This window comes from Ursus maritimus, unplaced genomic scaffold (genome assembly GCF_017311325.1).
Source record: "Ursus maritimus isolate PB19 unplaced genomic scaffold, ASM1731132v1 scaffold_32, whole genome shotgun sequence".
Taxonomy (NCBI): domain Eukaryota; kingdom Metazoa; phylum Chordata; class Mammalia; order Carnivora; family Ursidae; genus Ursus; species Ursus maritimus.
In genome coordinates, this window is record NW_024425786.1 from 18,143,347 (window position 1) to 18,169,675 (window position 26,329).

The 26,329-nt window shown below is 39.7% G+C and overlaps 1 protein-coding gene across 17 annotated transcripts in view; it reads left to right on the forward strand.

Moving 5' to 3' along the window:
- Positions 1-23,989, forward strand: part of SRRM1 (serine and arginine repetitive matrix 1) — a 32,994-nt gene extending 9,005 nt beyond the window's left edge. For 4 of the 17 annotated variants that reach the window (XM_040618985.1, XM_040618984.1, XM_040618989.1 and 1 more), the window contains exons 6-18: positions 1,142-1,345; positions 1,822-2,016; positions 2,514-2,633; positions 4,487-4,761; positions 9,837-9,917; positions 10,444-10,530; positions 12,115-12,259; positions 12,656-12,697; positions 16,567-16,680; positions 18,826-19,290; positions 19,871-20,066; positions 22,229-22,438; positions 22,954-23,989. In XM_040618985.1, coding sequence (XP_040474919.1) covers positions 1,142-1,345; positions 1,822-2,016; positions 2,514-2,633; positions 4,487-4,761; positions 9,837-9,917; positions 10,444-10,530; positions 12,115-12,259; positions 12,656-12,697; positions 16,567-16,680; positions 18,826-19,290; positions 19,871-20,066; positions 22,229-22,438; positions 22,954-23,058 — 2,239 coding nt within the window. In that variant the 3' untranslated portion in view covers positions 23,059-23,989. The remainder of the gene's footprint in view (positions 1-1,141; positions 1,346-1,821; positions 2,017-2,513; positions 2,634-4,486; positions 4,762-9,836; positions 9,918-10,443; positions 10,531-12,114; positions 12,260-12,655; positions 12,698-16,566; positions 16,681-18,825; positions 19,291-19,870; positions 20,067-22,228; positions 22,439-22,953) is intronic. The other 13 variants (XM_040618986.1, XM_040618990.1, XM_040618987.1 and 10 more) reach the window with 8 other exon arrangements.
- The last annotated feature ends 2,340 nt before the right edge of the window (positions 23,990-26,329 follow it).

Consider the following 26,329-nt stretch of genomic DNA (forward strand, 5'->3'; position numbering starts at 1 on the left):
GTCTTGTCTCTGGCCTAAAATATTTGTTTTGTTTGAGACAGATCATTTGACTATAATAATTGTCTCTAAAGTCTTGGTGAATTATACAATTCTTAATTCCTAAATCAAAATCGAGACTTGGCCTTCTCTATTGCATTTGTTTAAATATGGCATTAAATTATTTTAATCTGCTCCAACTCTTTTCTGTCCTTTTTATTAGAAATCTGTGCCCATTAGCCATTCATATACTTACCTAATTCCCTGTTCTGCTTTTCTTAGATTGTTGTCTTGAACCCAAAACAGATCATTTATTTGTTTTCTTCTTCTTTCCAATGAGACTATGGTTAGGTTCCCATTTTTAAACCTACGACTCAGCTTCTACTGTATTTGTGGTGAAAGGTGAGAATTCTACTAGGCTTTTCATTTTTAGAGTTCTGCTAATTTTTTCATGAATCTGTTGGACTTAGTAAAGGGAGGAGAAAATTTGTTCATTTTAATTAGTATATTTGGTATGAAAACCTCCTTATCAGGGAAGCGTACTGTTTCTAGAGTTAAGCACATCACAGTGATAACTACTTAGCTGTTGATGAACCAGATCGGCTGTTTTACTTCAAGTTAGGGAAACCATTATTGTAAAGGAAAGGGGGCTTCTCCTTTTTCAAAAAGGCTGTGTAGGTTTGACATATTTCTCTTCTCTTCCAAAGAGCATATTACTTCAATTCCCCTAGTCATTTTTCTGGAATATCTAGACTACCTGACAGACTCTGTGGTGGGATCTGTCTGCATCTAAACTGTTTCGTTGGGCTTGAGTTATTATTACGGAATATCTCTTTACTTTCAAGCGTTCTCTTCCTCTGAAAAGTTGGTCTTTGGTGTCCTCGTCTCTGGGAATGATTAAGAATCTAAATCTAGAGTCCTAGGTCAATGCTTTCCTCTTAAAACTGGTATACCGGAGAGTACTGTTACCCTTGTTTGCTTGCCTTTCTGGTTTTCTTTTGGCCCTTCCCCTGTTAAGTAAATATGACAGGATACCTTATTTTCACAAGGAATTTCTCAGGTATAAACAGCAGTGGTGTAATTAAAAAGATTCTCACTTTGCCCTTTGACCCTCTCTCCCAATCCACATGATTCAAAAACCTGAAAAAAATTACTTTTATCCTAGACGCAAATCCAGATCTCCTTCCCCTAGAAGACGATCTTCCCCTGTCAGGAGAGAGAGAAAGCGCAGTCATTCTCGATCTCCCCGTCACAGAACCAAGAGCCGGAGTCCTTCCCCTGCTCCAGAAAAGAAGGAAAAAACTCCAGAGCTCCCAGAACCATCAGTGAAAGTAAAAGAACCTTCAGTACAAGAGGCCACTTCTACTAGGCAAGTATATAAAAATTCATTTATAAATATCACAGCTTTAGGCTAGTATTAACTGACTAATAGAATAACTCTGAGTTACAAATACAAAATTACTTGGTTATTCCCCCCCCCTTTTTTTTAATCATAAAATCAGCTTGTTGAAAAGATTCCAATTCTGCAGGAGAGTTTAAGTAAAAGGCCCTAAAGGTGACCACTGCTATCGGTTGGTTGTACTGTTTCAGATATTTTATATATTGTAAATTGTTTTTTTCCCAGTGCTGTGGACAACTTTGTATTCTTAAGAATGTATGTGGTTAGAATTGCTAGTTAACTACTTTTAACTTTCACTAATGTGTATATATCTTTTTGGAGCTAAGGGGAAGTCTTCATGGATTTTGAAAACACTTTAAAAAGAAAAATAACTTTATTACATCATTGTATTGTGAGTTAGGAGTCTGAGCTGCAGAAGGGAAAAAATAAGCTTTTTGTTTCTACAGTGACATCCTGAAAGTTCCCAAACCCGAACCTGTACCAGAGCCTAAAGAACCTTCTCCGGAGAAAAATTCCAAAAAAGAAAAGGAGAAGGAGAAGACCCGACCAAGATCTCGGTCACGTTCCAAATCGAGATCCCGGACACGGTCTCGCTCTCCTTCTCATACTCGACCTAGACGGCGTCATAGATCCCGGTCAAGGTGAGCCGTGGCTTCAGGACCGATCTAGACCTTGAGTTTTACAGGCTACTTACTTTTTTTTTTAAAGATTGTATTTATTTATTTGACAGAGAAGTGGGAGAGGGAATACAAGCAAGGGGAGTGTGAGAGGGAGAAGCAGGCTTCCTGCCGAGCAGGGAGCCCGATGCGGGGCTCGATCCCCAGGACCCCGGCATCATGACCTGAGCCGAAGGCAGATGCTTAACGGCTGAGCCACCCAGCATGCCCCTATATGCTACTTTCTGGGTAGAATTAGATAAATAATTTCAGAGCAGTAGAAAGCATTTAGTACAAATGCTATTCTTTGGACCTACAGAGAGAATTTGAGGACATTTTTGTGCACCATAAAAATCTCTACATAAATGGAAAATTGTATGCCTTGAAGTTCATTTTTAAAATATAGCTGTTGAGAAAGCTGTGTCAAGGAATTCATTCCTTGCTCTTGTTTATTCAGGCCCTAATTCTGTTTGTTATGGCAGATCGTACTCACCTAGAAGGAGGCCAAGTCCGAGAAGGCGGCCATCTCCTCGAAGAAGAACCCCGCCAAGACGAATGCCGCCTCCACCCAGGCATAGAAGGAGTAGATCTCCAGTGAGACGGTAAGGGCTTTTTTTTTTTTCTTGTTCTTTTTCCTTTCCTTTCCTTTTTTTCTCTTTCTTTTCTTTTTTCTTCTTTAATCTGGAAGTGTCAGTACATGAAAGTGCACCACATTTCTTCAGGTTGATATTTGAATTAGTTTGTTCCCCTGGAATAAAGAGCTAGTGAGTGATTCTAGGTGATGCCTTCTAAAGAGCCTCTCGTTTGAGGTTTAATTTGCAACGAAACGCAATGCTAGTGCCTTGGGGCGGGGGAAGGACAGATTGACCATTTTACTGGTACTTCGTGTTAACTTACCCTTTTAGACCCCGAGATCTCCTAGGAATAAGGGAATTTGCCACCTTCCCTCTTCCTTTGGTTTTTAATTATCACTGGCTTCCGAAAAGCAGATGACCACAGCCAGTAAGCTACTTTTACCAATATTAAAATAACCTATTTGCAATTATATTTTTGTTTTAAATGTTTTTTTCTCATTACAGAAGTGACTGTTTATAAAATTTCAAGCAAATAACAAAGGGAAAGTTACCCGTAGTCCCATCCCATGGATATAGCCATTTTTAGCAGTTTGATGTCTAGGTGTTTTTGAAGAGATTAGACATAAGAGTAACCCTATCGGTACCAATGTTCTTTTCTTAAAAATCATTTTAAAATTGGCATGAGGTAAACCGTTTGGATGTATCCCTTTTAACAAAAAGATGTTGCTAAATCTGCCCAAAGTAGAGGCCTGGTGCACTGGTAGCAGAGTTTTGCGCCTTCTTTACTTCTTGAAAGGAGATGTGATGATGTGCTTCAGATTATCCTTAGCACAGAATTTTCTGTTCTGAGTCTTTTAAGATTTTTGTAGGGATATGAATCTACTTGGATAGAGAGAGGGGAGATAATAAGCTCCGTGATTTTTCTTTCTGCAGTCAGGTTTTTCCGAGTCCCGTATTTTTTCAAAAGAAAATGTGTGGGGAGAGGGTTGTGATATAATGAACCATTTTTATGATTACCGCTAAAAACGATAGACTTGGTGTTACTACTGACAAATGAGACGAATGGTGTAAATGGTCAGTAGATTTAGGCATCACACTTTTCTAAAATTGGTTATTTTTTTTTAGGAGAAAAGTAATGCTGGTGCTTTCTAGTACAAGATTAGTGGAAACAGCTATTTCTTATATTGGAGTTTTGCAAATAGCGTGTTTTAATTGTGCTTACTGAGCCATTTAGCAGTCAAAATATTTTGCAGATTGTGTAAGATTCCCTTTCAGCCAGTTTTTATCTCACACTTAAGGTAGGGTTTCTTTTTTTCAGGTTCTCAGGAATTCTTCCGCCAAAGGTGAATTCTGCAGGTACACATAATTGCAACAGAACTTACCACAAATTTTGCCGCAGAATTCGAGAGGCCCCTGCTTCTAAGTTTATGTAGCTAAATGAATTCCTAACCCTGCTGCACATCTTTTTTTTTTTTTTAAATGCGACCTAAAGGTTGTTTGACGTTGTGCTATTAAGTGGAAAATACTTTGCCACCCAAATTTTGTACGCAAACTCCAAACAGTGATGATTTTCCTAAGGAAGAAAGAGACTGGTTAGTTACCATATTATAGCACTCATCGTGACATATTGTGTAACTGGAAAGACACCTCAAACAGAAGCACTTATCAGAATAAGTTATTCACATTTAGTGTCAGAACTAGCTGTTTCCTGTCCTAGGTTGTGGTTTTGTTTCCCATTTTTTTAAGACTTATTTATGTGCTTAGCTACATAAACTCAAAAGTTGGATAAAAATAGCTGTATTTTTGTGTAAACTGTACATACCTGTAAGGTCGTTCTTGGCAAGTATGCAGTTAATGAATGCGAATACTTCATTCCACAGAAGAAGGCGTTCATCAGCCTCCTTGTCTGGAAGTAGCTCATCATCCTCTTCGTCTCGTTCCCGGTCACCGCCAAAGAAGCCGCCTAAGAGGACATCCAGCCCCCCTCGAAAAACTCGTAGGTTATCTCCTTCAGCAAGTCCTCCCAGGCGAAGGCACAGGCCATCACCTCCAGCAACTCCACCGCCAAAAACTCGTCATTCCCCAACACCCCAGCAGTCAAACCGTACAAGAAAAAGTCGTGTTTCTGTCTCTCCAGGGAGAACTTCAGGTAAAGGTAAAAATCAGACGCATAAAAAACAGTTTGTTCATTCTTCATTTGGCTACAAAGTGCCCAGTCAGTTGTTGCTGCCCCTCCCCCTTCAAAGCGTGGAGTAGCTGGGTAAAATGTGTGTGTGTGATATTGTTTGTAAATTTGCTTGTCACCTTTTCTTTCCTGCTTTAAGTTCTTGGCGTTTGTTGAAATAGAGTAGAGTTCACGGGTAAATGTGTTTTGTTTTTAGCAGTTGCCCTCTGGCATCGAGTAGGTAGAAAAATGCAATACCAGCCGGGGGCTGAGTTGGGGTAACTTACCAAAGTTTGCCTTGTCTTGATAAGGGATCATTTTATTACTATGAGACCAGTTAACTTTTTTCCCCCTGAAGATTTTTTTGTTTGATATCTTATTTGAGGACTTCATATTCTGTTTTAATTTTTTCTTGGCCACATTGTGCTGCCTAGGGAAGAACACGGTGTCTTCTTAAAAGCTGATTTGTTTTTTAATTTAGGCTCTAGGCAGGGTTCTTCTGAGTGTCGTCCTTGGTTTATTCTGCAGATTGATCTGAGGAATTTATGATCTGTGATCCTGCCAGGCAAGTAGACTGCTGTATTAGCCTGAGTGAAGCTTGTGATGTATCGGGGTCTGTTCTTTAGCATAAACACACAAGGAGAAAAGCAGTAGGATCGCCTTGGGCCTCTGGTGTTTGGGGCTGAGATGATAGCCTGAAGGGTGAGTAGTGGGGGAGGGGAAATCCTAAAAGCTGCTATAGTAACTGATTTTTGAGAAGCAGTCTGTAGGTTGATCTATACTGGGCTTGCTCTGATCACATCTAAATTTTCAGGTTAGAAAAAGAAAATGGGGATGATCAAAGTTTGGACTATTGAGGTATAGACAAGCCATCAGAGTGACGGGGAAACTGGCAGCTAATGCTAATCTGTAAAGAATAATATGTAAATTATTTTAATTTGGTGACTGTATAATTAAATATGTGGTCATTTTTGTTGCATTCGCTCTTTACACCTAGACAGACAGCTGGATTAGAATAGACTCATTTGGGTCTTCCCAGGTTCAGACTTAATTTAAGTATGGGAGGGGGCCTTAGGGTCACTTATTTTTGTAACCTCATGTTCCATACTACGTTTTGTTCAAGATTAGGACAGTTTAGGGGCGCCTGGGTGGCACAGCGGTTAAGCGTCTGCCTTCGGCTCAGGGTGTGATCCTGGCGTTGCGGGATCGAGCCCCACATCAGGCTCTTCCGCTGTGAGCCTGCTTCTTCCTCTCCCACTCCCCCTGCTTGTGTTCCCTCTCTCGCTGGCTGTCTCTCTCTGTCGAATAAATAAATAAAATCTTTAAAAAAAAAAAAAAAAAAAAGATTAGGACAGTTTCAGTAGTTTCCAGCCACCGTGTCCAAATCTGATGCCCATTGTCCTAACCAATTTTTTCTTTTTCTGTGAAGTGTTTGTATTTCTGAATTTTTTTTTTTTCATCTGGAGCCAGAAAGCTCTCTAGTGAAAAAATATGAAAGTTCCCACCTGTTACTTTGCAAAAAACACATCAAGTTAGGATTTTTCTATTTACATTATAGCCAAGAGTAATAAAAGTATCTGAACGGGAGGGCTGAATCTTTGTTAAAATGGGTTGCTAAGAATTAACTTTTTTCAGAGTCTACCGAGGCACCAACCTCTTGGGTTTTGATACATTCTCAAGGGGAGTGGGCCACTGCTTTCCAAAAAAAAAAAAAAAAAAAAAAAAAAGTCAGTGGATATGCACATAGGAGAGAAATAAGTCATGGTGGAAGACAAAGAAGTGGTTATATTCCTATGGATTCTGGGACAGGTCTTCCATGTCCAAACAAAACATAGCCAAAGAGACACACTGGGCAATACAGTCAGAGACTGCCTTGTGTTTACTGAAGCTGAATTTGGCTCTGACTGCTTGGAAATAACATTTTACAGTAAAATGATCCCGGTCCTGTGTGGTGAAATTTCAGAGGTAGAACAGACTTTAGAGATTGTCATCAAGAAACCAGTCCTTAGGTTAAGTGATTTGTTCAAGGTCAGGCAGTCAGGACTAAAATTTGGGTTTTCATTTCCCAGTAGAAAAATGTATACTTTGCCCAACTTTCCTGCCCCAGAATGCTTGTTTTGATGGCTAGAGGTGGGAGATGCAGGGCAGGGTCCAGTTCTTCAGTTTCTGTACCTGGTGATAGGATTTCAGAGATTTCTTTTTACAGTACACCACAGCTAATAAGATCAGCGACACCATTGAAGTGTAATAGACTTAATTTGTATATTTCATGTGGTAGTTACCAGGCAGGACTTTTAATATTGGGCAAATGGTATAGGAAGGATGCAGGGAAAGTATTTGGGGGAATTTAGAGGTAAATAATTTTGGACTGTACATTCTCATCTGAAAGGATCTTCAGGAAGCATTTTGTAATCAGTGGCCTGTTAATTAAATTGGCATTATCTTAGTACATAAAGTATTGCTTTGAAATCAGTGGGATATTTAATGAAGTATATTTACAGAGAGTTTAAACCTATTGTAATTTTAGGATGGGGTCTGTTTAACCCTATAAATTGTATTCTGTAGACAATGATTATTTCACCAGTTCTGGTAACCGTGACTTATCTTTACAAGTGATCGTTTGGACAAGTCTGGGAGATTAATAATTAATAGGACTGCTGAAGTAAATTTAAAATTCTGGTTTTTCATTTGACTTAGAAGATTTCTGACTTTATGCTAGAATGATTTTGTCCCTTGAATACTAAAAATAAAACATTAACACAATAAACTATAAAATCCAGATAATATTCAGATGAAACATTAACTGTTAATACTACGATTCAATCAATCATCATAAACCAGCATAGGGGTATATAAATAGATACTCGTTCTAGTGGTGTGGATATTTTGACAGGAAGCCATTCGTGAGAGATTGGATCAAGATAAAATTGCAAATACATATTTCTGTGGGAAAAAATATGTATGTTCTAGTTCAGTTGTGTTTATTCAGTTGGCATTTGTCAACTGTCTTGCAAACACAGCCACATTTTTAATGTGTCTTAGAGGAAAATGCATTCTGACATTTAGGCGTCTTCCAAACACGTTTTGGAACCCAGTTCTCTTAGGTGATAACTTGACCATTTGGGGTTTATAGATAACTGGATGCCTCTAATAACTTTTCAAGAATTAAACATTAACTGACACTTTAGAGAAGACTGACCAGAAAAATAGCCTCAAATCCTTAAAAGTATAAAAGTAATTGTATTTTATTTCTTTGAATTTGTTAAAGTACAAGTTTTAAATGCATTTTTGCTGCCATATTTCATGATAACTAATTAGGTTTTAACCGTTTTTTAACCAAATCCAGTGCTTTGTCAAAAACACTTTCTTATTAGGTAGAATCTAAAAAAATGCAGGTTATTCAGAAAGTATCATGGTTTAAAAAAATAAAAAGGGCACCTGGTGGCTCAGTCAGTTAAGCATCCGACTCCTTGATTTTGGCTCAGGTCATGATCTCAGGGTCGTGAGATCAAGCCCTGTATTGGGCTCCGTGCTCAGCAGGGAGTCTGCTTGTGATTCTCTCTCTCTCTGCCTCTCCCCTCCCTCCTTGCTTGATCTCACGTATGCTCTCTTAAATCTTAAAAAAAAAATCTTTAAAAAAATATTGTAAATTCTTCAGTTTGACTACTTTAGCAAAGATGAGATTTCTGTTTTAGATCACTAGCTGTGTAAGTTACTGCCCCTTAGAATAAGCCTTTACAGATTCTGAGTATGAGCGTGTTAAAAGAAATGTATCTACATTCTGGGTCAACATCCCATGGTAATTGTTTTAATCAAACAAAACATAAATAAGGATCCTCAGGGGATCATACTGTCTTCAAATTTAGTTCTTAACAGCATGGTCTCAGATGATGTTTCAGGTTAATCTGTGGTAAGATCGATGGTTCTGTTTGTATATACTTTTCATTTTAGTTGAAGCACTGGATAGATACTATAAATAGAGCTGGTTAATTGGTGGAAATTAAAGGCTGTGCTCTAGAAATAGAGTCTTGGGTTCAGATCCTAATTCACTTTAATTATTTATGTGACTTTAGTTGAAGTTAATAACTTCTTTTTAAGCCTCAGATTTCCCCTCCTGTAAAATGGGAGGTAATACTAGCAACAGTGCTTATTAGCGCTGCTTAATAATACAGCAGGCATACAAAAGACAGTTGCCATAATTTCCCACGCAACTTGGAAAAGAGACGTTGACTAATTCATAAGGTGCTCACAGCTCTCCTACTACCTTAGGTATATTTCAGCGCTGCTGCCCCCCCCCCCCCCCTTTAAGCTAGCAAAGAATCCTTCAGCCTTAGTATTTATTTTTCCTGTTGTGAGGGTTTACTTTGTTCTGCGTAGTTTAAACCTCTCATGTTACTATGAAGGTTGTATTGGTACATAAAGAATCTTTAGTCTCTTGGTGGCTAACTCATTCCTCTTCTCCGGAACAAATCTCTTTCTGTGAAGATTTCATCAGATCTTATTTCTTAACCATTTTATCAGTTTTTAACTTTTCTGAACCCAGGTATACTTGAGTGTTTGGAAGCTGTCGTGCTGATGAGGCCTCTCTAGTTGCGTGTGTGTATTTTTAGGTTATGGGGTAGTGCCCAGAGGTTTACTGAATTGAATGTTACACGTATCTCCTACACAGAGCTTCTGCTGCGACTCAGTTTCTCTTAACTGGCATTTCTTTTGAGAGAATATTCAGATTCAAAAATCATTATAGAGCTTTTCAAGTCTCTTCGCCAAACATTTAATTTATTATGAAAGTATTGATTTATTATTTAATTTATTATATAAATTAAAAAAATAATTTAAATTTATTATATAAATTAAAAATTATATAAATTAAAAAAATAATATATAATTTATTATATAAATTTAAAAAAATTAAAAATAAATTATTATATAATTTATTATTTAATTATCAAATTCTTTATAAGAATAGTCACACCTGTTGTACCATTAAGACTGTCCTGTGTGGCTTTGTTTGTTGTTGTCTTGTTTTGCTTTCCCATGTATGTATTTTTTTTTCTTACTCTTTTTAGTGACAAAACATAAAGGTACTGAGAAAAGAGAGTCCCCTTCACCAGCACCTAAGCCTAGAAAAGTAGAGTTATCTGAATCGGGTAAGTTTTTGTGGGTTGGTTTTTTTCTGTGTGTGTGTTAAACTGAACTAGATTTTTTTGCACATTTCGTTATCCCCTCTGGTTAAAGTTTAATTATAGGATATGACTTAAGAGCTACGGCTCTGAAGTGAGACCAACCTGCTTTGAATCCCCAGCTTCACTACTTAACTGCTTTTTGTTTAATTACTTAATTTATCTGACCCTCACTTCTTTCCTCTGAAATGCAGATAACAGTACCATCCTGTAGGTTTTTGATGATTAACTGAAATAATGCCTATAAAGTCCTTAGCACGTAGCTTGACCTATAGTAAATAAATTTTGATTACATTTGGTGGACAGAGTATAAAGTCAGCATTTAAATTGGTATTTTAAAGCTCTTTTTTTTTTGTAAGAAAAAAAATCTACATATATAGTATTGCTTGACCCAGTGAGATAGAAGTTAAAGAGACCATTTTCCAATTCAAGTATGTTTTATGTTCTGTGTGCGTAACTAAAGGAACACTTTCTAAATGCATCCATCTTTCAGAAGAAGATAAAGGTGGCAAAATGGCTGCGGCAGATTCTGTGCAGCAGAGACGTCAGTACAGACGACAGAACCAGCAGTCCTCATCTGGTACGGATATGGATTCAACTGTTTTCTGTGTATCCTCATGAAAAATACTTGAAATACAAATCTCCATCCTGTAGTGAGTGCACTTAGGAGAAATATGTGCCTATGCAGAAATCTCTTCAAGGGGAGGAAGTATTACTTCTGGTTTTTGGTTTTAAGTCCTTTCTTAAAACTTATTTTTCTTTTAAATTGTTATAAACAGTAGATCTTTGCAGTACAATAGTAAAACAGACAGGGGTATAAAATTTGGAAAAGTGTAATTCTTTTCCCAATCCCTAGTCTTACTCCCAAAAGCTTATCTTCAGAAAATTTCTGTGCTGTGTATAAGGATCTGTGGTTTAAAAAGGCATTAACAGAAAACACCAAAAAACCTGCATAAGCCCAAACTTTATGTTGCCTCCCTTTTTAACTTACTGTATCTAGATATCCTTCCCTGTTCTTGGATCTAATTTTTTAAATAGCCAAAACCTTTTACTGTAATAATTAATGTACTATAATTTATCGAGCCAGTCACGTACTTGGACGTTTAGGTTGTTTCTAGGTTTTGTGTACTTTACATTTGTAAAATAAATAATATGTATTATTTAGTTAATAATAAGTAGTTTTATTAGCTTCGTGGGTATTTGTGACCAAGTCTAAGTGTGCTACCTTTGCTTTTCATTTACAAAATAGAGACCAAAGCACCCCACAGCTGCAGTAAGTCCGTTAAAAGCCCACAGAGCTTTTGCAGCTCTTTAAACATGAAGTTAATCATAGGAAACCTTAAAAATGCATATAGGTCTTGGGTGTTTTTGATACTTGGGACTTTGTTTTCTTTTTTTTTTTTTTTTTTAAGAGAGGTGGAGAGAGAGAGAGAGAGAGCGTGGGGAAGGGGGAGAGGGAGAGAGAATTTTTAGTAGGCTCCATTCCCAGTGCAGAGCCCGACACAGGGCTCAGTCTCAAGACCCTGAGTGACTTGAGCCGAAATCAAGAGTCGGACACTTAAGTGACTAAGCCACACAGGTGCCCCGGGACTTTGTTTTAAATTTAAGTTTTGATATTTGGGAACAATTATTAGTTATTTTAAATTAAGGAAACCACGTGCAAACGATTGACGTTCTTGTTTTTGCAGTCGCAGACGTTGGCTACCAGGTCTATAGGGAAAGGCCTGTCACATACATTTTTTTTGTTTGTGTGATAAATGCTAGGGATGTGGAAAGAAGTTATTCAGACCCTAATAGGACTTTCAGTAGTTTTACAAGTGCTTAGAGTAACAAGCATCAGGTACTTGGCTTGAGATGCTTTGGGGGTTAGTTATTTGGAAAATCACTGGATTCTTAAGGGACAGTTGTATCCTATGGAGTGTGCCATGGGGATGATTTATATAACTTAATTATATAATAATGATGTGTATTTATGCTTGGCTTTTAAGTCATTGACCATATATGGGTAATAACCTTTGTTTAGAACTGATGGCTTGTATACATGCTTGCATAAGTGGGCTTAACTTGCTAATTTGGACACTCCCATCTGCTTAGATTCAGAAAATATGGGCAGACTCTTTTAAGCACAGATGTAATGTAATTTTTGTTTATTGTGTAATTATAGATTCTGGCTCCTCTTCTTCCTCAGAAGATGAGCGACCCAAGAGGTCCCACGTGAAGAATGGTGAGGTAGGCAGGCGGCGGAGACATTCCCCTTCCCGGAGTGCCTCTCCATCACCTCGAAAGCGCCAGAAAGAGACTTCCCCTCGGTAATGTCTTTCTTTCAGTAGCCTTCACTGGTGTTCTGTGGTTGTGATGAAACTTCTAACTTAAGGGGTGGGCTACAGGCTTATTTTAGAAATAATTCCTGCATTTCAAGGACTCACAGAAGGAGATGGTCAGATTTGGGGGGGTTGGGGACATTTTCTTTGCTTTATTTGGTGGTTATCACTATTAGTGAGATCTTGGTGAGCTTTGTACCACCATGTCCTATGTATGCATGACTAGACAAGTGAAACCGTAGCATTAACTTCTGAATATCTTTGAATATTTTTAAAAAGTACATATTAAAAAAAATACATTGCCATTAGTGATACTTAACTCCATTGAAGTAAATAATTTGGTGAATGGAATTCTTGACCTTTGTTTTTCTCCACTGCTCTCAGGATGCAAATGGGAAAGCGATGGCAATCGCCAGTGACTAAAAGGTTGGTTAGCCGCTAATTTGTACATGTGGCTACATGTCAGAGTTTAGTGACATGAGCTGCTATTTCGGTAACCTGCTCCCATCCCTGTGCATACAGTGGGGATGGCTGTGGAGAAGGTCCCTAGTTGTTTTAGTTGGTTATATTTCTTTGCATATCAAATTAATGATAAACTTGTACACAGTGTTCATTTTAGAGTACCATTTGAGCTTAGATTTTTGTGCAGTTGTAGTACCTGGATATTTTCCAAGAGCTAGGATAATTATAGCTCCTTAGATTTAGTGGGGAGGACCTTTGTGGTTGCTTTCAGGAAAGCAAGCAAAACTTGGGAAAGACTTTAAAAAGATTAAAGATGAACATGAGGGCTCTGGCCCTGTTCAGGGTCCTCTGCAGTAGGCAGGTCGGTTGCTTATCCCCATTGAGCCTTTTTGATCAGGTGTCTGTGACTATAAAACTAACGTTTTAGAGCTTAATCATAAATAGAAATCTCTTAATTCAGGCCTATCTCATAAATGAGAAAACAGGCCCAGAAGTACTAAAATGAATTTCTTCAGGGTATAAAGTGACAAAGCCTGATGTTAGACCTGTGCTGTTGACATTATACCATTATACTGTCTTCATTAGTCTTCTGCTTTTGGCAGTGGGGGGTCTTAGCTGCTGCTAAATTTCTGAGTATCCTTTCTGAAATTACCATATTGACCTCTTTATAGCTCACTTTTTGAAGCTGTGTTGTTTTAGGTAGTCACTAATTAGTAAGAATTCTCTCGGAAAGATTCTTTGGAACTAGTCAGCAGTGTTCGTGATGGAGCGAAGTTGCGTATTTGTGTTGTGGAATATTTGGCAATAAAAAATAAAAACCTTTAGGGGCGCCTGGGTGGCACAGCGGTTAAGCGTCTGCCTTCGGCTCAGGGCGTGATCCCAGCATTATGGGATCGAGCCCCACATCAGGCTCCTCCGCTATGAGCCTGCTTCTTCCTCTCCCACTCCCCCTGCTTGTGTTCCCTCTTTCGCTGGCTGTCTCTATCTCTGTCAAATAAATAAATAAAATCTTTAAAAAAATAAATAAATAAATAAAAACCTTTAAAAAAGATGAATTCAGATGCCAAGGTATTCTGTTCCCAACTATAATTATCCCTGACTTCTGTGAAATTGCTAGTATAGCAGCTAAAAAGTTGCTTTACAAAATCAGGTTAGTGGTAAGATTTCTTCCCCCTCACGGACACCCCCTCCCCCCCATTATGGAACTACTTTCTTAGTGGAAAGTGATTTATCAACACTGATGTTCACTACCCTACTCCAGGATGTTTTTGTTTATCCTCTTTAAAAAGGCCTCCGGTTTTAATGATTCTGGAAATTGCTATCAGATGTGTAGGATTTAGAGACAGAAAGAATTATTTGGAACCATGCCTCAGTATTTATTATATTTTTGAAAGGGGACATACAGCCTGGTTTGGAGTATTTCATAAGTAAACTTTAAACTTCGAAAAAATAATATTTTCCGTGCTTTGAAACGCTTATCTTTGGGATCGAATGCTCCTTAAAGGATAAAAGGTATATTGATCATAGTGTAAAAAGGAAGTTATCACACACACACAAAAATAAAAAGGTAGTTGTCACATCTACGGCTTCTTGTCTTCGTTACCAACAGGGCTAGTGAAGTGGTTGTTCTGAGACATTGCTGCAGAGATAGCAAGCTGGTTCCTTCTGATAAATAACTTGCGTTTCGACATACTAGAGGGCTGCGTCACACTGAGGCCTACTGAAACTGGTTCTCACACAATTTGGTGGGGGAACTTCACTGCCCAACAATTTCTACACAGTTGAAGGCTTAGCTTGGCATTATTCAGAGTAACTAGAAAATGCCTAGTTTGTTATTAGATTAAGCAGATGAAATATATTAAGCATTTAGAATTTTGAAGAATACAGCGAACAAACTTGACCTCTTAGAAATATATTGAACCTGGGCTTTATGTCACATTTTTTTAAGCACATATGGAAAAATTGAAATAGATTGATCTCGAAGTAGTTTTTTGTTTTGACCCTTGAAACGTGTGCCCTCTCAGCTCAGGTAGACATTCTGTAGCCTTCAGATCATGGAGCCATGTGGAGTCAAGACTCCAGTTTTAAGTGATTATCAAATTTTTCTAGCAGTTCCTTAAGTTAATACAAGTTTAGTTACGGTTTTACTTACTCTTTCTGGTTATTTTCGCATATAGGAACAGGACATTGAAGGTCACCACTGAACGGGACCTTTTGGCTACTCTCAGCCTTTCGTTTTACCAGTGAAGATGAGGCACAAAATAAATACCTGAGGTCATTAGTTTATCATAATAGGTTCTAATCTGAATCCAATTTTTTAGTGAGAATTTCTGATTAGATTTTACAGACTATTTTTAAAAAGAAGCCACATCATCAATAGTAATAGCCACTTCCTGCGATTGTATTTATTGATAACATTGGGAGTTCTGCCTTGCATCACTTCATCCTCTTAGTTTGCACCTATAAACTTTCTTTTTTCTCCTTTTTAAGTCAAAACGCAAATGTCTTTTCCTATTTGAAATCTTGAATCAATACTGTGGTTATCCTGTCTCTCTGGGTCCTGTAATTCTCCGATTAACCCTGCTAGTAAAATGGCTTCTTCTTTACTGTATTTTCTTATAGTTAGTAGTTCCTGTCTACATTTCGTTTCATCCAGAGCTTATCTGTCTTCAGAGATTGCCTCTTGTAGTTTATTTTAGATCTGTTCCAAGTGAAGTCTTAGTTCCCACAAAGCATAAACAAATTGGAATTGAAAATTAAATAAGTACTAAATTTAATAATGAATTTCAGAATTTGTTCTATTAGTAACAGAGCTCTCCTTAGTTTTAAAGGGGGAATCAAGACTAATAAACTTTAGAAAATATTTCCAGATTCATAGGAGGCCGTAATCCTATGCTGGTCAAGAAATGGAAAGCTTTAAATAGTATGGATACGCTGTATATGCAAACTTAGCCAAAAGGTGGTAAATTGTCTTGGAGTATGTTTTAATATATCTTTTCGGAGACTGCTATGAGTTAGTCCAGTTGATATAATTGTATTTTTCATTTGTGTTGGTTAAGTGTGTAACAGAGCTCAGAATTAGGGTTTTATATGATTATCTATATTTCAACCATGTTGCTCCCAGTGATAGCTTTAGTGCTCAACTTTTAATCCTTTGTTTTTGGGATAGTGTTTTTAGTTAGTAGTAAGCAACTCCTGAATAGTGGAAATAGCTTTTTAAAAATGGAGAATTTAGAACAGTGACACCCAGATTTGGGGCCTTAAGCCACTAGTGGCTATTAAAATTTTAAATTTCTGAATTAGAACATGGAAATTTTTCCATGTTAAATTTAAAATCAAAAATTAAAAAAATAAAAAAAAATTCCTAACAAGGAATCAGAATCACCTGAGAGCCTTTTCCTCACACACCAGCTAGACCATAGTCCGGACCTGGTGAACGAACTCGATAGGCTTCCTAGGTAATTGTGATGTGCATCCCAATTGAAAAACAATGTTGTAAGGCAGTGTTTTCAAAATTTTTTCAGCCCGTGTCGTGTTAATTTCTGTATCATGACCGAGACTGCATATTTATATACTGAAACAAAAATTTTACAAAACAAAATTCACCATTCCCACAAGTAATATACTCTGATTTTCTAAAAATGCTGCTTCTCAGCCAGAATCTGGACTGATGGTCTTGACAGGTGGTTTGAAAAACATTGCACTGAGGAATAGTTGGTTGCACTCTGGGTTAATGATGATTTGAAACTATGTCATCTGGATCACTTAATTATAAATGTTAACTCCAAATCACCTGTTTTTTTGTTTTTTGGGGGGTTTTTTTGGTGATTTAGTGGTAGTAGACGGAGGAGGAGTCCCTCCCCACCACCCACCAGAAGGCGACGTTCTCCTTCTCCTGCCCCTCCTCCTCGTAGGCGCAGGTCTCCCACGCCGCCACCACGACGAAGGTATTTTATTAGATATGCTAGTTAGAGCTAATTGAAGCAACTTTATGATCAGAATATCTTACCAGAGTGGCATTGCTCAGCCAGTTGCAGTACACCACATATTATGTGATTCTGTTAATATGAAAAGTCCAGAACACCCAGATCTATAGAGATAAAAGTAGATTTGTGGTGCCTAGGGTGGGCTGGGCATGGGGAGTGTTGTAATGGTTATACAACTGAATATACTTTAAACTATTGAAATGTACCCTTTAAAATTTATGGTATGTGAATCGTATGTCAACAAAGATGTTAAAAGGGGAAGTCACTCTACTTAGTGATCATAAAGGGAAAAATACTAACTTTACAGTGAAGAATTCTAGCAGATACCTCCTTAACTAAGGAATCAGTCAACAGTCAGTAGTACATATTGGCATAGAATTCCCAGATACCTTATCTGGTATCCTTATCAGTTATACAGAACCTCAGTCTGATTTATTAGGAAATATTAAACAAACCCAAATTGAAGGCTATTCTACAAGGTGTAACTAACTAGTACGCTTTAAAAATGGCAGTCATAGGCTCGGTCAGTTGGGTGTCTGTCTTCAGCTCAGGTCATGATCCCATGCTCCTGGGATCGAGCCCCACATTGGGCTCCCTGCTTCTCCCTCTGCCCTCCCCCCACCTTGTGCTTGTGCACGCTCTTTGAAATAAAATCTTACAGATAAATAAAAATGGCAGTCATGGAAGACAAAGGAATAGTCACATGTTGGCAGGAATTAAGGATCCATGATAACTAAATATAATGTAGAATTCTGGTTTTTAGAACCTGGAACAGAAAAGAGACATTAGTGGGAAACCGGGGTTGTGTTTTAGTTAATTCTGCCTTAGAGCTGTGGCTAATTTCATAGTTTCATCACTTTTGTTTATTGAAGCTGTTAGTGGCAGATCTCTACTATTTTTTTTGTTCTATAAATCGAAAGTGATTTCAAAATAAAAGGTAGGGGGAAAGATTTGTAAGGACATTGCTGAAATACAGTACCGAGCAGTATCGAGTGCCTATTATATGCCAGGTTAAGTGCTGTAGGTGCTTTATATACTTAATCTGTAGTCCTTGAGATGACCTTGCTCAGTAGGTGGTATTGTGTCCATTTTTCAGGTGAGGAAATGGAGGTGCACACTACCGTGTTGTCCAAAAAGTAGTCTATTGTAAAGCTGATTCTAGGCTGGAAAATATTTTGAGCTTAAGGTCTGAACATTTCAGGAGCAAATTAGGCAGTTGGAACTGAATGTTGTGTTCAGGTCGAATTTCTAAGAGGCACGTTAAGATTGTATAGGCATTGAGCATTGAGCGGAAGGCCAGCTTGGACTTCCACAGGAATGCATTCTGCCTAGTAGGTAGACTTCAACTGAAAGGTGGTTTTTTTAAGACGCAAAATCCAAGTCTCAACTTGGCAGGGTGGGATGGGTGTAGAGATATCTTTTAAAACGTGTGGAGGTGAACTCTTACCAAGTCCAAATGCTACTTCAAGAGAGCACCACATAGAACTATTTTATTTTATGTTACGTTGTTTTATTTTATTTATTTGAGAGAGAGCAGGGGCGGGGGAGGGTGCGTGAGAAGTGAACTCCCTGCTGAGCAGGCATCCCCACAGGGGGCTCGATCCCAGGACCTTGAGATCATGACCTGAGCTGAAGGCAGAACGCTTAACTGACTGAGCCACCCAGGCACTCCCAGGAGAGCTCTTTTAAAGCACAGACTTCCTGAGTTGCCCATGGTAGAGTCCTGCTAACACAGCTACCTAGCTCTCGTACCTAATCATAATGGGTGTTCACAGTTTATGCAAGATTCTCTTCTCAAAAAAACCCATCAAATTGGTTCCATATGGATTATGTTAAATGACTTTTGACAAACTTGAATTCATTCTGGAAACTTTGGATTTCTCCAGTAAGCAAAATGTCCTGTTTTCTGGTTATCTAGGATAAACAAAGCCACTAAGTGATTTCTTCTCCTTTAAATGAGGATGAAGGCATAGCATTTCCAGTTAAAAATGTGCTGTCTTTGCCTGGTGCCTAACTGCAGTATTGCCGTAACTTTTGGTTAGTTTTCTGTGCATTCTGTTGCCTTACTCTTTTGGACCTTTCAGCTTAATGGTGTATTTTTCCTAGGACTCCTTCTCCTCCCCCCCGCCGGCGCTCACCTTCCCCAAGAAGATACTCTCCACCGATACAGAGGAGATACTCTCCTTCTCCGCCTCCAAAGAGAAGAACGGCTTCTCCCCCTCCCCCTCCTAAACGAAGGGCGTCACCATCTCCACCACCAAAGCGGCGGGTCTCCCATTCTCCACCTCCCAAACAAAGAAGCTCCCCGGTCACCAAGAGACGTTCGCCTTCATTATCATCAAAGCATAGGAAAGGGTCTTCCCCGAGCCGGTCTACCCGGGAGCCCCGGTCACCACAACCAAACAAAAGGCATTCGCCCTCACCACGGCCTCGAGCTCCTCAAACCTCCTCAAGTCCTCCACCTGTTCGAAGAGGGGCATCATCATCACCCCAAAGAAGGCAGTCCCCTTCTCCAAGTACTAGGCCCATTAGGAGAGTCTCCAGGACTCCGGAACCCAAAAAGACAAAAAAGTAAAAATATTTTATGCTTTCTTGGTTAGGAACACTAACTTGCATAGTTCTTTATGTTTGGAAGCTTTTTTCCCCCCTTTACTGAGAAATTGCAGAAAAGAATAAGCTGGGAATACAGGCTTTTAAGACAGCTTAAAGGTACTATTCACAGATCCGTTTTCTGTTTTCAGAATAGTTCCTTATGGCGTAAACTAAATGCCATGGACTCTATACTTGGTTCTTAGGGGAATCAGGTTTATTGGGGGATGTGCTTCCAAAACTGAATTCTGAAGTAATGCAGAGAACATTTCTTGCATATTCATGTAAGACTGATAGAAGCCATCTTAAGTACAAGGAATTGGCATTATTAATTTCAGATAGGAAGAAGTGTTAACAGAACGCATAGAGGATTATGGGGCTTAAACTGCTCTCCAGGAGACTTAGACGATACAAATTTGATATGTGTGTGTTTGTAGAATCAACTAAGTGGTAAAATATTTAAAGTTTGTGACCTGGTTATATAATGGTGGTAGGTTATTTTCTCTTAAAAAGACCTTTGCTCTTGGATACTAAGTGTTTTGTTCTTTCTTTCTGTTTCTAGGGCTGCCTCACCAAGCCCTCAGTCTGTAAGGAGGGTCTCATCCTCCCGATCTGTCTCAGGATCTCCTGAGCCAGCAGCTAAAAAACCCCCAGCACCTCAATCTCCTGTCCAGTCCCAGTCCCCCTCTACCAACTGGTCACCAGCGGTACCGGTCAAAAAGGCTAAAAGCCCAACACCAAGCCCATCTCCAGCAAGGGTACGTGTTTGCCCTGTTTTGGACACCCTTTCAAATTGTATGTGGTCACGTGGAAGCAAAGACACGTTTTTGCTTTTTTGTGGCTCAGAGCCGCACTGTTTTCTGTAGTTCAGCTGGCCTCAAGGAAGCATGAAATTCAGGGCTGGTGGCTGCACCACAGTCCATGCTTCATGTCCTAGCCACCCGCTAACTGACACCACGTCCGGTCCTGTTGGATCCTATGATCTGGGTGGGTAAGATTGGCCTCTATAGAAAATCTAGAATAACAGAAAAGAAAAAGTTACCCATGATTCTGTTATCTGGGGGGAAAATAGCTTAGTATTTTCTGCTGTTTTCTATAGAGTTTGACACATTTGGGGATACTTGAGATCACAAAATAAAACTTGCAAAATTAGATCATGCGTGTTAGTACGATTCCATTTTTATAAAGGAAAAAAATACCACAAAGCAGGTACCAAATGTTAACAGTGGTTATATGTTAGAAGGGGAAAGGATGAGTAATCTTTATTTTTCTTGATGTGTAGTGCCCTTTTTCCCACAGTAGAAATACATTATTTCTATAATAAATGAACCTTGGCACATGTGAAATACTAGCTGAGGTGGAAAGTATGGTATTGTCCTATATATTATCTCTGGTAAGCTGCATAACGAGTAACACTTGTTTTTTAACCTTGTCAAGTTTAAGTGTCATTGGGATATTAAAGTATTGGAGTTTAAACTGTATTTTCCCCTCTGTGAGTCATTAATCTGATTTCGAATAGGTTTCTTGTATAAAGTCAGTGGTTAGAGGTCCATCTCATCAGTAGGTTTGCCTGAATTACTTAAAAACTAACTGAATGGATTGAGGAATTTTAAGTAACTGCTTAGAAATGTGAAATTTGAAGATTACCAGTGGGATTCACTTGCAGAACTTGCCCTTTGCATGATTTTGGTATAAACAGTCGGACTCTTGAACAGCACGGAGCAGGGCCACATAGACGTGGGGGTCTTTGATGAATACAGCACAGCACTGTAAATGTGTTTTCTTCTTCTTATACTTTTCTTAGTAACATTTTCTTTTTTTTTTTTTTTTTTTTTAAGATTTTATTTATTTATTTATTCGATAGAGACAGAGACAGCCAGCGAGAGAGGGAACACAAGCAGGGGGAGTGGGAGAGGAAGAAGCAGGCTCATAGCGGAAGAGCCTGATGTGGGGCTCGATCCCACAATGCCGGGATCACGCCCTGAGCCGAAGGCAGACGCTTAACCGCTGTGCCACCCAGGCGCCCCTCTTAGTAACATTTTCTTTTCTCTAGCTCCCTTTATTGTAAGAATACAGTATAGAATATATGTAACATCCAAAATCTGTGCTCGCTGACTGTTTATGTTACTCATAAAGCTTCTGCTCTACCTGGGCTGTTAGTAGTTAATTTTGGGGAAAGTCAAAAGTTATATGCAGATTTTCAACTGCATGGGGAGTTGGTGCCTCTAAGCCGCATGTCATTCAAGGGTCGGCCGTAAGCATTAAGGAGCAAACACCGTCCATTCTAGAGCTAGGAGAAGTCCTGCAGGGGCTGGAGATGTGGCATTCACACAAGCATGTGTTTAGAATACTAGCTGTGCTTACTGAAAGCCTGCTTCCCGTTAGGCTCGTTTGTGGGCAGTTTACAGAGAGACACGCTTAATTCTCACAACAGCTTTGTTTTATTTAGGTTGACAGAGGGGCTAAGAAAAAGTCCAGTGATTTGTCTGAGGTCACATGGTGAAACGGGTTCAGGAGCCAGAATTCACCTCGGGCTTCGCTGAGTTCAGAGACATTGCCTTCTTTTGCATGGGCTGCTTTCCTTATGTGGGAGGTGGCTCTGGATCCTGGACACCCAACTGGCAGCTTGTGGTTGGGAAACGTGGCTTCATATGCAGTTAGTTGGGGAAAATCATAAAGAATACATTCCTTCCAGGTCCATTCTGACTCTCCAGACCTGCGAGGAGCATCTTTGCTTGCGGTGTGGTTTTCATCTCAGCATACTTCCCTTGGCACGGATTGCCCTCGGGCCTTTTTCTCCCCCTGAAGCCTTAGGAAATCCTTAGATTTGTCCATTCAGTTATTCCCTTGAGAAAATGAATGGTTGATTGGACAGCATTTTAATCTGATTGATTTTATTGTGATTTTTCTGGATTTCTAGAACTCAGACCCAGAAGGAGGTGGAAAGAAAAAGAAGAAAAAGAAGGACAAGAAACACAAAAAGGATAAGAAGCACAAGAAGCACAAAAAACACAAGAAGGAAAAGGCCGTGGCGGCAGCCGCCGCAGCAGCCGTCGCCCCCACGGCCCCCACGGCCCCCACGACCACATCAGCACAGGAGGAACCGGAGGCAGAGCCCGAGCCTAAGAAGGTACGTGTGCCTTGCACTGCGCTTCCTGCGGTTCACTGAGTCCTTTGATGTCGAGGAGGAGCTAAAGGTGGTTTTACAGTAGTGGCTGCTCGGCTGTTCGTTAGCTCTCCTGGTCTGTCATCGTCTTGATGATCTGCCAGGAACGGGAATTTGCCAAGACTAAGGAGGAGAATATGAGTGGCTGCCAATAGCTTAATGTAGATTTTTAAAAATAACTTTTTTGAGATATAATTAACCTGCCATTCACCTCTTGAAAGTGTGTGATTCAGGGGTGCCTGGCTGGCTCAGTAGAGCACGCAACTCTTGATCTCAAGGTTGTGAGTTCGAGCCCCATGTTGGGTGTAGAGATTACTTAAAGATAAATGAAAAAAAAAAAAGAGGAAAGAAAGTATGTGATTGAGGGGTTTTTAGTGTATTCATAGAGTTGTGCAGCCGCCGCCATGTGGTTCTGCCCTGCACCCTGCACCTCTTCGCCAGGGTCTCAGGACTCACCAGTGTGACCCCTCTGGTTTTAGGAGACCGAAAGCGAGCCCGAAGACAACCTCGACGACTTAGAAAAGCACCTGCGCGAAAAGGCGCTGAGGTCGATGCGGAAGGCTCAAGTGTCCCCACAGTCTTAGGCGGGAATGTGTGTCACGATGTACATTTTATTTGGTTTGTACGCAATTCAATTTCAAAATTGCTAAAATGTGTTTGAGCTTTAGACTATAACATTTGTTGTAATAATTGCTAGGTTGAAGTTCACCATGTAAAAAAAAGGGCATGGATTTACATTGCAAAAGGTGTCCACAGTGTATTAGTGACATTCTTTCATTGACAGCTGACATCAATTCATTTAGAGTGAAATATTTTAAGCCAAAAAAAAAAATCCCCTTTTTAAAAAAGGGGGTTTCAATATCGTTGGCATTCTTATGGTTTCTTTAAAGGCCTTGGCTATTCCCAGAGGTTTTCCTTTCTTTTTCTTTTTTTTTTCTTTATTTTTTCTCATTTGAGTCTTAGCACCCATTTAAGTTATGATGCTTCCAACCTTGTATGGTTTGCAAGCTTGCCCAGAAATAAGACCACTGTTGAACTACCACAAAAGTATACATGAATATTTTAATGCCACAATCTTTCCTGTTGCCTGTGGAGTCTCTGCTGAAATGAATCAGGATTCGAGCTCTAGGACGAGATGGAAAATGAAAGCACGTTGTTTGCCAGGACACTGTGGGTTTATACTGATGTGTAACAAGTTGATTTGGAACACTGGAATTTCATTCTATTCTGTTGTTTTTTTTGTAAAGGCAATTAACTAGTCCCAGGAAGGATCCTTCAGTTATATAAGTTTGTTTTATGAAATGTCATGGCTCCATTCATAATTTTGTCTTGTTCTTCCAATTGGTATATACAACTTTCAGAGCTCTCGTATTTGGAAGGCTGGAAGGGCCCAGACTTTGAATTAGTGTCTTGTTTTCACTGTTTTTGTTTTTTTGTTGTTGTTGTTTTTGTTTTTGTTTTTTAAACTAAAGCTATATAAAGCTTGTGGATTAAACAGAATAAATTTCTAAATTTAAAAACGTTGGCCACTCACTTTTACTTAACCGTGTCAATACTGCAGGAACCCACCTTTTTTTTTTTTTTTTTTTTAAATCTTACAGTTAAGCCTATGTTTTTACCCCCTTGGCACCTTTGGCACAGTGAGGGTTGGGCAAGGGAAATAAAAGGTGGTGAAATTCTTCTACCGTCTTCATTTTAATATGAATGTGATCAGTGCTATGAAGGGAGAGTGTACGGTGTGATTGGAACATACGTGGTAGACAGGCCAAAGCCAGCCGGACACTTCAAGCAGAGCGGTACCTGTTTACAGCCCGAGAGGCCGAAGGAGCCTGGCACATTCCAGGAAGGGAGGGAAGGAAGGAAGGAGGGCTAAGGAAGGACTGGAGCAGCCTCCGTCTTAGGTTGTGCGTGTTCAGTGACAAGTAAGTCATTTTTGCACTTTAGATTTAGCAGAGCAAAGTGACTTGAGGAAACTTGGAGTTGCTTTGTAGACGGTAAAATGGCAACATAAAGAAGTTAAGCGTAGGGACACCTGGGTGGCTGAGTAGGTTAAGTGACTGCCTTCGACTCGGGTCATGATTGTAAGGCCCTGGGATGTGCTCACACTCGCTCGGATTAAAAAAAAAAAAGTTAAAAGGGAATCTTTGACACCAGGAGTCTAATGAGCTGAGCAGGGTGACGCATGGGCAGTTAATGTGATTATAAATTCTGGCAGTTGAAACCAAAAGAAAATGTCTACACATTTTAAGACTCAGTGGGACGGTTTTTACCTAAGGGACATGGACATAAAGGAGCTGTCTTTTTACAGGTAGGTTTGTAGAGTGATTCATAAGGAGCAAACGTCAATGAAGCTGCTTCTGTAGGCGAACTGCAGTGGTCTGTGACCGGTACCGCGTCTTACCTGTGTGTCCCAGCGCAAGTCTTCGGCTCTTGCACTGGCTCCCTCGTGATTTATGATTCTGTGATTCAGGGAAAGCACAGAATATCCAGCTTCTTAAAATGGTTGTTGATGACTTACTCCTTCCAATGCGAGCAAACCAGTGGACCTCGCTGGGGTCCTTATACCTATCTAGCCATTCATTCATTCATTCATTCACTCTGTTTGTTCACTCATCCCATTCATTCAATATGCTTTCATTCCTCCACTTGACGAACCGCTCATTAAGGTTAGCAGTAGTCCCTGTTTGCCATTCTGAACGAACAGTTCTTGATCCTTTACCGGTCCTTGGCTGGATTTGGCTCAGTTGTTCACTCCTTTGTTGAAACATTCTCTTCACTTGGGTTCTAGGAGACAACATTGTTTTCCTCCTATCTCACCAGCTGGACCTTTTCTATGTACCGGCTCCTTTCAAACCCAAAGTTGATGGAGTTTATTTTTGTCCTCGGTGGCTTTCTCTACATTTAATCCCTACTCCCTTGACTTCAAATGTCATCATTTTGTTGATTTGTCAAGTTTCTCTGCCGTCTAGACTTACCCCTGACCTAGACCCTATCCAGCTACCTACCGGGTAACTCAGTTTGGATGTCTAAAAGAGATACCGAATTGAAAATATCCAAAAGAATTCTTAAATGCCGTCTTCTGATCTTATCGCTATCTTATTTCAGTCCCTGTCATCCTTATTTGCTCAAAAGTGAGTTAATACTGTCAGCAGTATTGTCTGCTCCCCAACACTTAGGCACAGAAAGGCCGTTCCCTTCCCAGTGGCCTGAGCCAGGTCATGGTACAGCATGCTGAAATCCCTCCAGTAGCTTTCTGCCTCAGAGTAAAATCCAGATTTTTCATTATGGCCTGCCAGACCTGACAACACTGGATCGAATCTGCTTTGGCAACCTCATCACCGCCCTTCAGTCTGCGCATGCCGTACCTGCTACCTGACGACTCCTTTGACCCATCAAAGTTGACTGCTCTTCCAGGACCTTCGTTCCCACCGCGCCCTCATCCTGGAGACACTGCCTCCTGATCTTGTAGCTTGTTTCCTTACTTGATTTCCTCAGGCAGGCTTCCTGAACTCCTCCTCCTCTGTTTTCACCTGTAGCCATTGTTAGTACTTGAAACGATACATTTTTGGTCCCTAGGAACTTGGTCTTCTTGGTCATGACTGTGTTGCCAGTGCCTCATACATAGAAGCATGAATATTTGATAAATGGATGAATGAATTTAAGTGACTTGTCTCTGTACTTGCCAAGTGCTACTAGATAGGGTTTGAAGTAAAGAAAAAATGGGGTGCCTGGGTGGTTCATTCGGTTGAGCGTCCAACTCTTGGTTTCGTCTCAAGTCATGATCTGAGAGTCGTGGGATCAAATCCTGCATCAGGTGTTGGGCGGGAAGCCCGGTTGGGATTCTCTCCCTCCCTC